Source organism: Sinocyclocheilus grahami, unplaced genomic scaffold (genome assembly GCF_001515645.1).
Source record: "Sinocyclocheilus grahami isolate Dianchi unplaced genomic scaffold, SAMN03320097.WGS_v1.1 scaffold2362.1, whole genome shotgun sequence".
Lineage (NCBI taxonomy): Eukaryota > Metazoa > Chordata > Actinopteri > Cypriniformes > Cyprinidae > Sinocyclocheilus > Sinocyclocheilus grahami.
The window spans coordinates 12,244-27,283 of NW_015507541.1; the positions used below are offsets into that span (position 1 = coordinate 12,244).

General features: G+C 38.0%; 1 protein-coding gene across 1 annotated transcript; it reads left to right on the forward strand.

The window, feature by feature from the left end:
* Positions 1-5,594: 5,594 nt before the first annotated feature.
* On the forward strand, positions 5,595-14,202 carry LOC107574855 (legumain-like). The gene is made up of 11 exons (XM_016261287.1): positions 5,595-5,608; positions 5,675-5,756; positions 6,421-6,503; positions 6,625-6,700; positions 7,001-7,063; positions 10,398-10,464; positions 10,544-10,662; positions 10,744-10,833; positions 10,972-11,175; positions 12,257-12,495; positions 13,618-14,202. Exons 1-11 carry the CDS (start codon positions 5,595-5,597, stop codon positions 13,655-13,657), a joined length of 1,077 nt encoding a protein of 358 aa, XP_016116773.1. The 3' UTR covers positions 13,658-14,202.
* Positions 14,203-15,040: the final 838 nt, after the last annotated feature.

Consider the following 15,040-nt stretch of genomic DNA (forward strand, 5'->3'; position numbering starts at 1 on the left):
ACCCGATAAGACCTCTACTCTGTACTGTAAACAATCTTGTTCCTGACACTAGGATCCTTCTAAAGTCTGTTCAAACATTAGTATATTATATCCAGTGTCAGTGATTATAATGCTCTGTGTGCTTTTGAAGCAACTATGGCGCGATGATGATTATGTCTGCTCATGTCTTACCCAGATTGCTTGGCCAAGAGGGCCCCATATTAGTGATGGGAAGTTCGGATCATTTTACTGACTCTCTCGTTCGATCTCGTTCATCAGAATGAATGAATCTTTATACCACCCCGGGATTTTAAGCCCGATTTGCAAGTCAACGAGCTCGCCGACAGGTTGGGCTGCGATCGGGGGAAAATCATCGGATCATCAGCGCTCGGCAAAATTTTTGTGTGAACTACTCAATGACGCATCAAAGGGGCTTGCTGACGCCTCGCCAACACATCGCCGATGCCAAACAAATATCTAGCATGCTAAATATCTGGACAAGTCGGCCATCAAGTGGTGTCAGGTGTTGCGACGAGCTACAGCCAATGAGAGAGCAAGGCATGGGTTGAGGTCACCGGATAAGAAACAGCAGCAGCAACACGGTTTTAAGAAAAGTTTGGACAAGAAATGGAGCGAAATTTTTCAGACCAGATCATCGTGCAAACCTGTTTCACGTGTTGTTTCGCGTCATTCCCTTTCCACTTCTCACATGTGTTTTTGTGACAAAACGCGGTTTGGGGACTGGATAGAGTCGTTGGGTGACAGAGTTGTTGTCAGCTCGTGTAATGTGTGACCCCCCGTTGCGGATCATTTATGTTGTGTCACGTATACACCAAGACAGACAACAAGTCATGTAGTCTGAACAGCACAGCGATCTGCCGATGTTTTAAGTCGTGTAGTGTGAACTTGGTTTAAGTGGCTTTAAATCGTACACTTTTAACAGCCAAACTTCCCAAACACATCCACCTATGCAATCTTGATCATATTCATTCATTATATTCATATTCACAATCATTATAATGTAGCCAAAGATCATTCACAGGGAACATAAATAATTACTTTGCCTTCCGAGTCTTTCGTTCATTTGTCATGTGACAGACACGGTGAACGAATCATTCATGAATGACCCATCACTCTCCCATATGTATTTCCCCATTTACGACCCATATAGAGGTTGCCTATGTGGGTATTACCTTGGGCTTATGTAGGCAGCCTGTATGGGACAGATTGTGTTTGCCTATGTCTGACCTGTATGGTTTGGCCAAGAGGGTCCCATATGTGTTTGCTCATTCAGAACCCATATAGAGGTTACCTTATGTGGGTACCAACTTTCGCCCACGTAGGCAGCCTATATGGGACTGATTGTGTTTGCCTATGTCTGACCCACATTGCTGGTCAGCAGGCTGGTTTTAGAGGGGTTTTGGCCACTTTCTTAGTTGGTCAGGCTGGTCTTAGCTGGTCAGCCTGGGAGACCAGCTACTTCCAGCTTAAACCAGCTAAGACCAGCCAACCAGGCTGGGTTTAGCTGTTTGTTTGTTTTTTGTTTCGTTTTTTTCCCAGCAGGTTCTTCTGTGTTCTGCAGAAGAAAGTCAGTCATACAGGTTTGACATGACATGAGGAATGAAGAAATTATTAAAGAATTTTCATATCTGGGTGAACTATCCCTTTAAAGAATGAGGAAAACCATTTCAGGGTATTTTTGGCTATAAGTTACGGTTACATATTTGCCTTCACCATTATTTGTCCTTCAGACTTTCCTCCTCAAATACAACAGTTATCAGCTGTATGCAAATTGACCCAGATTTGGTTTTTGAAAAATGATAATAGGTTCAATATACAGTACAATTTGCACATGAAGCCACATTGAGTTCTCTATTTCTCTGGAATGATACCATATAGGGCCTTGTAAATGTAGTTCACAAGAGTTTTTAATGAATTGGAATCTAAAATGATATTAGGATATCTTTAATACTTCTTGAGTTACAGGCATGCAAACTTTGGAAAATAAATCCAAAAAGGTGTTTTTCTTTCATTTTTGAACGGTCACCATTGACAAGTAACAAAGCAATTATTCAACTATCAGACCTGCAATCTCTGTGTTAAAAATTATATAACGATGCTGCCATCTTTTTAAAGTCATTTTTACCCCCTGTAATGTGGCTCTATAAACTGGTTGATTTGACACGGCAATATTCTAAAGTACTATTAAATGCTTTTTATTTATGGCCATTCTTGTGTCTGTGTTACAGAATCAAGATGGATCATAAATTCAGCCAGGAGAAACCTGATTATTATGTTTCCGATATCCTTCTGAATGATTAGTTGAGATGAATGTAAAGCCTCCTGTCTATGAAAATAATTTAAATAAAGTAATATTGAGAAAGTTGCTTGTGCTGCTCAAAGGAACAAAATAAATGATTAGTGAAAATGTAGTAGTTAGTTTCAGCATCAGGCTACAGTACTTCCTGTTCAAGGAAAGTTGAGAATGCAGTCAGGCTAGCATGCACTGATGGAGATGGAGATGAATAGGAACGCCAGTATGAGGAAGGTTCATTCATACCTCAACTCTTTCCCCCATACAGGATTAATTGCGTAATATTTACGATGATGCACAAAATTAAATAAAACAAAGCCTTCCATAATGGGTTGCTGAGCCCATTTATTTGCCAGTGAGTAATTCATTTAATTTCTTTACACTGTATAGGCATATAGAAGTCAGGAAATTGTTGAATAAAGTTAATTATTTTTGTTTGTGCACAAAACGTATCCTCGTCGCGGGGAGTCAGAAAGCTCTCAGACCTCATCAAACTATCTTAATCTGTGTTTTGAAGATAAACTGAGGTCATTTGATGACCAGCTCAGTTTCAGCACTACGTGTACGTAAAATTCATAAGATACAGCATAAACTATAACAAGCCAAACATGTCTAATCTGCTTAACAGAAATAAAGAGCTTAATGTGATTTCCATGAAACACCTTTCTGGTTGTGTGTACTAGATGTGACGGCTCCTCTAAAACCTCTAAATTTACATATTTCACTACAGCTATTTAAAGTCTAAAGAAGTTTTTTGGCTTTTAGTATGAATATGTTAGCCTTAAGATGATCTATAAGCTAGTGTGCTCCAAAACAATGACAAAATTCGCATTTACAAGATATAACAAGATATTACACTTCCGCCAATATGGATCAACCATGCACTTCAGCTTCTCATCAAACTTTCTGTCCAATCAAATTCTCTCTAGAATCTGAAGCATCCCGCCCCCCACTTTACTACAAATAGACGCTGAAGCTGTGGCTGTAATCGGTCACTTGTTCACAGAATTAGTGTTTTCTGTATGGTGAACGTACACTATATAGGGGATAGGGAACGATTCAGACAGTGTAAATATGCTTTTCATTGGGGCGAATGAAGTCTGGTTTTGTGCTGTCTGTAGGCGTGTTTCCATTACCCTTCAAATTGCGCAAATTGAAATTGCAAATTGAAAATACGCCTAATGGAAACGCGTCAATTTCGCAAAAACTCCCATATAACGCAAAAAAGTTTTTACGCTCGCATGAGGTGGTTTTTCAGGCAATGTGAAAAAAAGGAACAATTCGCAAAACTGCAATGGAAACGTTTTTTAAACGTATATAAAAAGTCTATATGATCATTCTTCAATGTACTATAACCGCCAAGAAACACTTCATACGTGGCCGCTCTCCAGTATAAGGGGCTTTCCCTACCATTAATGCTTAGACAATTTACACTGCACACGTCTGCGACGCAGTGTGGCTCTGATACGGCCTCTGAAGCTGATTGCGGCCACTCTAGTCAGTGCTTGTGTTTTTTCCAGCCGCGCCACACACATTTCTGATGTGGCTCTCTGTGCTGCTTCTGTAAAGATACACTCATACGCCTCCTTTGAATAAATATGTCCAAAATCCCACCAAAATCCGTTGACATGACTTGTCGCGAGAGGCAAAAGGTTACGTTTTAGTCGCATAACATTGGTTAAAGGTGCAGTAGGAGATCTCGGAAAATGCTAACTTAAGCCTGATAGCACTGAAAGCGAACGTCCCACCCTCCCTGCAATCGCCGTCCAAAGCCACGCCCCCTGAACGCATTTACACTCACAGACCAGAGACAACATTACTACAATAGGCTACATCAGGTTCCCAATTCCAGCCCATGTTCTGAAGTGAAGTAAACTTCAACGGATTTCCCCCGCTCAGGGAGTAGGGAGCAATGAACACTGTGTAGGGATCATATCGATCGGAACACAGTTCATGCACGTAGCTCACTTCTAACGAGCTGGCGCGAGGACTAGATTAACCGCTGGGCTACATCATGTGTCATTCACCGGTGAGAAATCTTTAAAAGTACTACAATACCAGGAAGAAAGATCGGGTTGTTGATGTTTGCCTGCCATCCTCGCTCTGTCTGCACAGCGTGCGTGAACGCGCTGATGACGAATCCTGTCTGCACGAACCTGGTGCGCAGAGGTATGCTAATACATACGTTGACAGGCAGATAGGAAAGCATATTAAAACGCTCGGACCGAGCGTTTTGATTGGACGAACATTTCTTGTTCCTATGCCTTCCACAGAATATATAAATACAGACAAATACATTTAGACCACTTAACTTAATGATTGCTATCGGGATGTGAAGAGATTTTCAACCAGCATAACAAAAAAAATTTCTGAAGACAATCACCTATTGCACCTTTAATGGAAACGCCATAATTTCGCAATACTTTTTTATCGACATTAATAAAATATCGCCAAAGTTTTGCGCAAATCTGTAATGGAAACGCGCCTTGTGTCACGCGAACATTTGAATTCTACACAGAATGCTCTATTTTATAGCAATATGGATGAGATTGTGGATGTCATACCCTGTGCGAAACCCTCCTTCTGCTCGCTCGATGTCATTCACCCAAGATTTTTCTAATGAATTCTTGAGTCAGTTGGGCCCAGTTAAGTGTCCTTTCTCAACAAATGTCTCTTAACTGGTTCCATTCCTGCTTTTCCAAAAGTGGCTACTATCACGCCTCTAGTAAAGAAGCCTTCGCTTGATACATCTATTTTTAAAAACGTCCACCCAATTTCTGCTTTACCTTTTATTTCTAAGGCTTTGGGGAAAAAAATGTGTTTGACCACCTCCAGTCCTTTCTCAATGCTAATAGTCTGAGAATTTTCAATCCGGCTTCAAGGCTACCCATAGCACTGAATTGGCTCTGTACTGACTCCGGTGGTCCTGTGGTCCTTATCCTTTTAGATTTATCTGCTGCATTTAATATGGTTGACCACTCTACACTAACCACTACATTAAGAGTCATGAGTGGGGCTAACAGGCACAGTTGTCAAGTGGTTTCAGTTGTATATATCAGACAGAAAGTTATGATTAAGCTAGGTGAGTTTTTGGCACCTTCTCCGTTTTTCTTGTGTGCATTCTGGTTATTTAACTGGTGCAGTACATTTAGTTCACCGAAGTAAGAGGCTTCCTGCAGATTTTGGAAGTCATGTGGCTCATTGCTGATGTACATTTTTAGCAGATTTAACACAGGATTCACATAGATCTTTCCTGTCATGCTGTACCATTTTAAATCATCCCTAATTAATATTATAGCCAATGTATTATCATGCGTATGATGGGACATAAAAGTGTTTTGCCACAAAATGTCCCATATAATGTTTTATCTTCCTTTACAGAAACCCTTATCCTGGAACAATTATCAATAAACCAAACGGATTGAATGTGTATGCAGGCGTTCCAAAAGATTACACTGGAGAGGTACCGTATTGGCCCGAATATAAGACGACCCTGATTATAAGATGTACCTTTTGGAAAAAGGCTTTTTAAAAGCCAACTCTCGTTTTTTCTCTTTATTTTCATATTGCATATTTTTCCCATTTTAATTTTTGTTTTGAAAGTATGGTAAAAACTGGTCAAATGTACCAACAATCACATTTAAAAAATATGCACTTTTTGATATACCATTAAAAAAAAAAAGCGGTAGCCCATCTGAATTAGGACATTCAGGCTATCCATCGAATAGTAGCCTACCAAAATCTTATTAACAGTAGAAGTTAAATCTTACTGTAGTCTTCAAATCTGGGTACTGTCTTACGTTTTAAAATCAGGCTAACGTGACAGTCACGACTCATGCAGCTGTAAGCTTTTCTTTTTCTTTAGTTTTTACTCGCGATCTTTACACCACACATTACATTACGTATTTCATGGCACACTGGTTTTATGTGTATTTGGCGCCACCTATTGTTGTGGGTGTATTATTGACATGTTAAAAGTCTAGACCCTGAATATAAGACGACAGCATTTTTTCAGATGTATTTCCAAGAAAAAAAACATCGTCTTATATTCTTATATTCTTTTTGTCAAACACAATTGATATTTTCATCCTATACCTGCAGTAAACACAACACTGACTGTCTTACAGGATGTAACACCTGAAAACTTCCTGGCTGCTCTCAAAGGAGACAGGCGAGCTGTGAAAAAGAAAAATCCAAAAGTCATTACAAGGTTTGTCTTATTAGTCAATTACAGTTTTTATACAAATAAGGATAAGGACGGAAGATAATGATATTGTTTAATTTTAAATGATAATAAAATATATAAATGTTATCTTTTTTGTGTCTCACAGTGGAGGAAATGACACAATATTCATCTATCTGGCAGATCATGGTGGTTCAGGCATATTTACTTTTCCTAACAGCACTGTAAGTTTTGTTCCCTCTAGGGTTAAAAATATACCGGTATTATGATTTCGAGCCAGTAAACCTCAATATACTGTTTACATCTGTAGTCATAAAATAATGTGTGGAGCTATAATTCTTTATGAGAATTCTAAGCAAGAATTGGAATCATTCATATACTGTATATACCAGTAACTTATCATTATTGGGAGTATTTTTATGATCGGCTTGCAAATTTACTAAATAGATAAGTACTTAAATAAAACATTGAACACTATTTAACCGCTTATATTATAGTGATCTATTTCAATCCTTTTCCTGCAGCTTCACGCCCATGATTTCATTGAAACAATCAAGGAAATGGCAAGAGATAACAAGTTCTCAAAGGTAAATACAAACATTTGTATACACCAATTAAAAAATAGTCCATATACTGTATGGGCTCTTTTCCCAGAACACCAGAGCTGGAAAAAGAACTCAAGTACTACTGTAGTGTAATCTGTACTTTTCTTATCTGTAATCTGTTGTCTATTTAGGGGTTCAAGCACGTAGTGCTGAAACCCAATTGTAATTGTTAGGATTTTTTTTATTATTATTATTTTTCTCCGCTAAAACTGATTGTGCAGAACAAACCGTAAGGCCTAGAGAGCTGAAACTTGGCCAGATGGTAGAGCTCCCTGAGGGGAGATTCTGGCAAAGACTCGTCCCAATCGGCCTATGGGGGGGCGCTACAGCGATCGTAAAGGCGAAACTGCTCATAACTACTAGACCGTTTGTCGCAGAATCAAGTGTCTTATAGCCTTATAATCCGGTATGCAAATTTTCCCACCATTTTGGATTTTGTCCAAAACCTACTTTTGCAAACTAGTCCTAGGTTTTTCGCCCGATCGGAACTAAACCAGTGCAGAAATATTCTCTGGACAGTGAGTATCAATAATTATATAAAAAAAAGTGAACTTTTGACTCATGGTCACAAAGGGGCGCCAAAAAGTTTGTAAGGGACGTGGCCACTTTTACTAAAATGGCTACAACTCCTGAATGGAATGATATATCTTCACCAAACTTGGTAGACATGTGTACGAGCTCAATCTTTGGTCAAATAAAAAATGAGTGTGGCCACTTGGTGGTGCAATAAGACGGAAAAAACAAAAACGGCTATAACTACGCAACCGTTGGTCCGATCAACTTGAAAATTGGTATGCAGTGACTTTATCCAAAGTGGCACAAGTGTCTATGAGGACATTTGCATATCTCAAAAAACATTGGTAAAAGAAGTTTAAGCACCCATTAGACAAGGTTAACGGATGTCGATCGGAACGAAACTCAGTGGGCATGTTCGACTGATGGCCCTAAAGGTCTGTAAGAATTTTGAAAGAAATCGGCCACTAGTTGGCGCTAACAAGTTTTATGGCTCTGTAATCACATGGTGTTTCACACAGCCACAAAATATGCATATAATTTGATAGATCTCCTCATTTCATGCAACTTTGCCTCAAGAACCATTGGTGTCAATCAAATCGTTCATTAGTTATTCTCAATTATGTTAAAAATCTACTTTTACAAACTAGTCCTAGATTTTTCGCTCAATCTCTATCAAACCACTGTTTTTACCATTATTGGTAAATTTTGATTCTTTCAAGAGATTTGTTCATTTTCAGTTCATTCACTAAAATTATTTATTCAGATTCGTTCACTGATTCGTTCAGTGACCATTTCTTCATATTACATAAATACGCCAGCAGGTGGCGAAAAAGAGTATGCATTATGTATTGTCAACGAACGTATTTGTTACAAAAAACTGATTTGGCTTTATTAAAGCGTGTGCTTAATCTAATCATTAAATAAATAAAATGTAAATACGTGGTTCAGCTGACCAAAACACAAGGTTTTCTTGCATAATTGACATTTTAATTGTTTAGACAGACATTTACACATACATAAATATAGGATTATTTTAAACGTGTCGTGGAGTTATCTCCTGTATTACTGCGCTTTGCATCCACTTTCTGCTGATTGCTGAACGAGATCGGCTCACATGCTAATGACCGACCTACGAACAACATGTACAAGTTGTTCAATTCATTCACGACCGAGATCTCTCTCTCTCGTTCAGACTCAAAACGGCAACTACAGTGATGGGCGTATTCGTTCAGTAGATCCAACTGTTCGTGAATGAAAAGAACCAGTTGTTGAACGATAATGATGGCTCGGCATATTTGCAGCATTGAAAGAAATGAACATTTACCATTTTAATCAAAACTGACCCACCACTGTGTTTTAGATTTAGTTTTGTGGTATATTTTGCTCTTTGAACAAATTACTTGACTACTGTACAGAGTACTGAACAAGTCTGAAAGATACATGACCCTTCACATGATTTAAATGAAATATATTTCGTGTATATGCCTATATATTCCTTTTTATGTAAGCCTATAATTTTATTCAGTTTTCTCCGTTCACAGAAGTGCTGCATGTGTGTGTGATCTGTTGAATCCATCTTAAACGCATTGCCATTGTGACTTTCCTTTGATGAGTTCACAGTTGAGCACGGGCGGGCATTTATTAGATGCGTCACCTAACATTTGCCTAGGCGTACTACTGGAATTCGTGACTGGTTGACAGCAAATTTAAAATATTAAAAGGAACAACAAAATAACGTTATTAACCAGTTAATGCCCATTTAAAATTTTCTATTCTGTTCGGAACTATACGATTTCGTTTGTTTCTGTCAAAATTTTGTTTGTTTCCAGTTTTTCGTTTTCGTTCCTTGAACCGGTTCAGAGCCCTGATTTGAACAATGTTTGAGTTCATCCAGAGATGAGTGAATAATTGAAGATTTGACAAATCTGAGCTCCGTTTGAGACGTTGTTGAGATCTCTTCTGAAACAATAAGTGTCAGTTTTTGGGATTGACAACCGCATTTACTTACAGGTGTGAGTCTCGAAATGTCCCGTCCCGTTCACACGTTCACTTTCTGACGTGTGTTTTCTATCACTGTATGACGTGACCGACACTAGTTGTCCAGTCCTGTTCCGTTCATACAGCGAGTGTTCTCCGAGAATGCGGTTGCGAGTCCTGAAAATGTACGGGTGTGAGTTCGGTTACAGAATGTGGTTGTCACACCCGTAAATAACTGAACTGTGTGTGAACGTAACCGTATTAAGGACTCAAATACAGGACTGACAACCGTATTCTGCTGCTGTGAACGTGGACACGTTTTTTTTTAAATCAGACTTAAGAGCTTGTATATGTAAAATTTGCCAATGTTTTGGAGCACACTAATTTATAGATATCCTTAAGGCTAACATATTCACACTAAAAGGAAAAAAAAAACACTTAGCAAGGCTTGGTATATATATATATATATATCAGCCAGTTAAGTAATGCACTTAAAAGAAATGTTCGCAATTTGTTGAAATGTTTCAACAGACAATGCAATCCCTCATTAATTTCCAGCTCTGGCATGCACACTGTTCTCTTTTTGCAAAATAATAAAACAAGCTAAAAAAAAATATCATGGCAATGAGAGATGCTTATGTGGAGTAAAAGACATTAAAATGTAGCAAAGCAGAAGTTGTAATAAATTTAAATACTACAGAGAGTTCAAATTTGTAAATTGCAAAATGCAAAGTAATAGATTGTTTACTTCCAAATGAGCTTTTAAGGTTTTATTACACCTCTATATACCTCTCCAATGCTTTTTTTTAAAAATGTGATTCAGATGGTGATATACATGGAATCCTGTCATTCCGGATCGATGTTCACCAAACTTCCTAACGACCTTCATGGTAAGAAGGGGAATTATATTAAACTATAATGAAATTATATATTTTATATATATATACATACACACACTGTGTTTTCTAGTGTATGCTGTGACTGCAGCGAGAGCAGATGAGAGCAGTTATGCCTGTTATTTTGACATTAAGAGGGAGACCTTTCTCTCTGATGAATTCTCAGCTCTTTGGATGTGCTACATGGAAGCGGTTTGTCTTAGTGTGATTTGAGTCAAATATAGAATTATGCTATCAAATAAGACTATAAATAAAAAACATTTTATTTCTCAGAATGACCTTGATAATAAAACATTCCGGGATCAGTTTAGTTATCTTCAGGAAGAGATGACGAAGTCTCACTCCGGGCGTTTTGGGGACATGGTAAAAAATACTTTACACAGCATACATTAATAAATAAAACACTAAATTCAATTCTCGTAATGGGAAGACATTCATATTTGGATTCCATCAGTATTGTATTTTAAAGTTTCTAGTGTTTTTGTTTTGACTTTTCTTTAGAAAATGGGTGAACATCCAATCAGTGAGTTTGTGAATAACACCCCTCGAAGAGTTCGGGACGAGACAAGAGCTCAGCGGTTTGCGTTAACTCATTTGACCTCTAACCATGAAGTGCCATTCAAAATCTTGGAACACCGAATTAGAACAGAAACTCATACAGGCAGGAGACAACGTCTGAAAAGAAAACATGAAGCTCTTCGTCAGGTTTGATGTCTATGTAATACATTACATCATATATGTAACCAATATGTCAAGTGCAGATGTTCTACAGTAGTGTTAATGGATGACAAAAATCCTTAAAAACCCTTTATTGATAACTAACTAAAGTTTATCAGGGTCACCTACAAGATTTCCTGCAGTTTCAATGGCAACAACATAAACAAACGTTAGGCCCAAACTTTACTTCCGGTAGACTTCCGCAAAGAATCAATAACAACAGAGTCCCTGTAGAGTAGAGATTAGTTCTGATAACAAGCAAAAAAAATGTAAACATTTTAGAAATTAGTCTGATTCAAAGGGGAATCAGAAGGCTGAATCCTGACTGGCAGAGGAGGAGCTGGGGATGGAGGAGGGTCATTAGCTATTGAGCAACGCGAAAACTGCTGATAATACTGAGGGACCTTATATATGAATGCTTAGACAGGTGTCACATCCCTATAGGTAGACGTCCCCTGCGTCCGACGAAACTGTCTATAGCCCCGTAGCTGAGTTAGTGTTTGTTTGTTGAAAGATTTCAACAATGTGTTAAGTAAGGAATAATTGACGGTGGGCTGTTGAATTCTTAGAAACATGCAGCCAAAGAATTCAACAGACTGTCTTCTACTATTGCACTTATACCACGGTTACCACACCACAAGATGTTGTTCAGATGTTTTATCTCAAGACATTTGTAAGGTATTTGTCCTGAAATGGTTGTGTTGGTAGGACTAATTTCTCATGCATCTTATCTCAAGCCGTTGCTTCAGCCTGTATATGCAGTTATCAGATATCGAGAGAGAGAGAAAGACAGACAACACACATGCACATGTTTGCTTCATTGAGACAGAAAAGCCAAGTATCTATATTTGTTTTCTTCATATTCGACAGCCCGGGAGGAGAAAAAACTATAAATGGCTTGTTTAATGTACATTTCTGCTCATGCCATGATAGTGTTTGAAAATACAGTTATGACATCAAATCGCGCAGCTTGAAAATCCTATAATGTTAAATAAAATTATGTTTTAGTAACAATATTATTTATTTATCAGAATGTGTTTGTGTTCATACATGAATCATTATCTTCCAGGCTAAAGCTCAAATTGAAGGAACAGTTGAAGCTATCAGTCAGCAATTTGGTTTTAAACATGATGATTTGGATGAAGATTATTGTAAGATGGATTTACGTGCACTCAAAAGTGTAGCTGAGCATTTCAAGGCAACCTGTTTTGACTGGGACAAGGAAGAGAGTTTCACACATTTCCATATCGCCTCGTCACACATGCATGTATTTGCTTGTCTTTGTGCACATGGAGTTGCAGCAGAGAGGTGTGTCCATCACAAAGGCTGAATCCTGACTGGCAGAGGAGGAGCTGGGGATGGAGGAGGGTCATTAGCTATTGAGCAACGCGAAAACTGCTGATAATACTGAGGGACCTTATATATGAATGCTTAGACAGGTGTCACATCCCTATAGGTAGACGTCCCCTGCGTCCGACGAAACTGTCTATAGCCCCGTAGCTGAGTTAGTGTTTGTTTGTTGAAAGATTTCAACAATGTGTTAAGTAAGGAATAATTGACGGTGGGCTGTTGAATTCTTAGAAACATGCAGCCAAAGAATTCAACAGACTGTCTTCTACTATTGCACTTATACCACGGTTACCACACCACAAGATGTTGTTCAGATGTTTTATCTCAAGACATTTGTAAGGTATTTGTCCTGAAATGGTTGTGTTGGTAGGACTAATTTCTCATGCATCTTATCTCAAGCCGTTGCTTCAGCCTGTATATGCAGTTATCAGATATCGAGAGAGAGAGAAAGACAGACAACACACATGCACATGTTTGCTTCATTGAGACAGAAAAGCCAAGTATCTATATTTGTTTTCTTCATATTCGACAGCCCGGGAGGAGAAAAAACTATAAATGGCTTGTTTAATGTACATTTCTGCTCATGCCATGATAGTGTTTGAAAATACAGTTATGACATCAAATCGCGCAGCTTGAAAATCCTATAATGTTAAATAAAATTATGTTTTAGTAACAATATTATTTATTTATCAGAATGTGTTTGTGTTCATACATGAATCATTATCTTCCAGGCTAAAGCTCAAATTGAAGGAACAGTTGAAGCTATCAGTCAGCAATTTGGTTTTAAACATGATGATTTGGATGAAGATTATTGTAAGATGGATTTACGTGCACTCAAAAGTGTAGCTGAGCATTTCAAGGCAACCTGTTTTGACTGGGACAAGGAAGAGAGTTTCACACATTTCCATATCGCCTCGTCACACATGCATGTATTTGCTTGTCTTTGTGCACATGGAGTTGCAGCAGAGAGGTGGGTCCATCACAACACTATTCAGCATCATTTTGTTTATTGTTATAATTTAACAGTCTGCATTAACTTACATTTGATCTTAAATCACTAAATATGTTTTTCTGTAACAGGATCATAGAGGTCATAACAAAAGTCTCCAGGAAAAGGTGAAGGAAGCTCCAGGAAGGATATTAACAACATCCTTAAGAGCTTATGAAATTTTGATCAATCTCATCCTAACATGTGAAACTATTGAAATGTGCTCGTAGATAATAACTTTGGTTAAAAGTAGAAAGTGCAAAAATTGAGTTATTCACATATTCTTATTCAGTGACAATTTATTTACATTGTGATGTATTTTTCTTCATGCTGTACATTTTGGGACTTGTTTTAGAAAACAAAAAGCTTCAAACTACAAAGTCAAATGAAATGCAAAAACTTTGAAGCTCAACAGGGCCAGACATTATGTACTTGTCCGAGTAAAAAAGTTACTTGCCCGGGGTTCTTTTTCCTTTCTTTTTTCTTTGGCGCAAATGTAATTTATTCTAACGCAATAGTCTCATCAGTGCTCTATCAGGTATTACTTTAATCAGCATATTTGTGATATCTGCCTTAAATTGATTGCTGTTACACTTTATGAAGAACAATATTTTCCTAAGCTGATTAAATGTCACCATTTACGTCAAATTCTTAAATTTGATCAATAAATTAATTTAGAATAATAAGACAGTATATGGTTGTTACTATTCAAATGAAATCAGTATCAACAAACTCTATCTTTCCACTGCAGAGGAAACACAGAAGCTGCATCGAAAGTGCCACTTAGATGTATTTACTCAGACTGTTTAAATGGGTCATATGACGCTGCAAAAAAAACATTATTTTGTGTATTTGGTGTAATGAAATGTGTCTATGTGTCTAATTAAGGTTAAAAAAACACATTATTTTCCACATACTGTACATTATTGTTTCTCCTCTATGCCCCACCTTTTTGAAACTCGTCGATTTTTACAAAGCTCATCGGTCTGAAAAGCGAGGTGTGCTGTGATTGGCCAGCTATCCAGTGCGTTGTGATTGGCCGAATACCTCAAGCGTGAGACGGAAATGTTACGCCCCTCACATACTGTTGATGCCGTGTCCGGCCGGAGCGACGAGACAAAAACATTAAAACCCATTACAAACGAGGCATTTGTAGCATCCAGTGGGGACATAATTACTGATTATAATGAGTTATACAGTCTTTTTACGCGTTGCGTATCGCGCCGCGTAAACATAAAACCATGTCTGCATTTGTGATCGGAGAAATGACAAACAACAAGCCCTACTCTACACTGCTCAAAACTTGCGTTTGAATCGTCAGTCGCAAATTATTTAAATATAAAAAAACGGACTTACAGACTGTCCTTGCAAAGTTTGAACTGCCCAACTTTATAGAAACAGCCACAGATGCATTAGGCTACTGGTTCAAGAAACAGTCCTCATCCTCCATAAAATGTGCTGCACACATCTGAATATTTGGGTTGAAGTGTTCTGGAACAGTGTTGTAAATACAAC

Coding starts and splice junctions, on each gene's coding strand:
- LOC107574855 (XM_016261287.1), top strand. Junction 5,757..6,420: donor CAAAAGATTACACTGGAGAG/GTACCGTATTGG, acceptor ACTGTCTTACAG/GATGTAACACCTGAAAACTT. Junction 10,465..10,543: donor ACTTCCTAACGACCTTCATG/GTAAGAAGGGGA, acceptor TGTGTTTTCTAG/TGTATGCTGTGACTGCAGCG.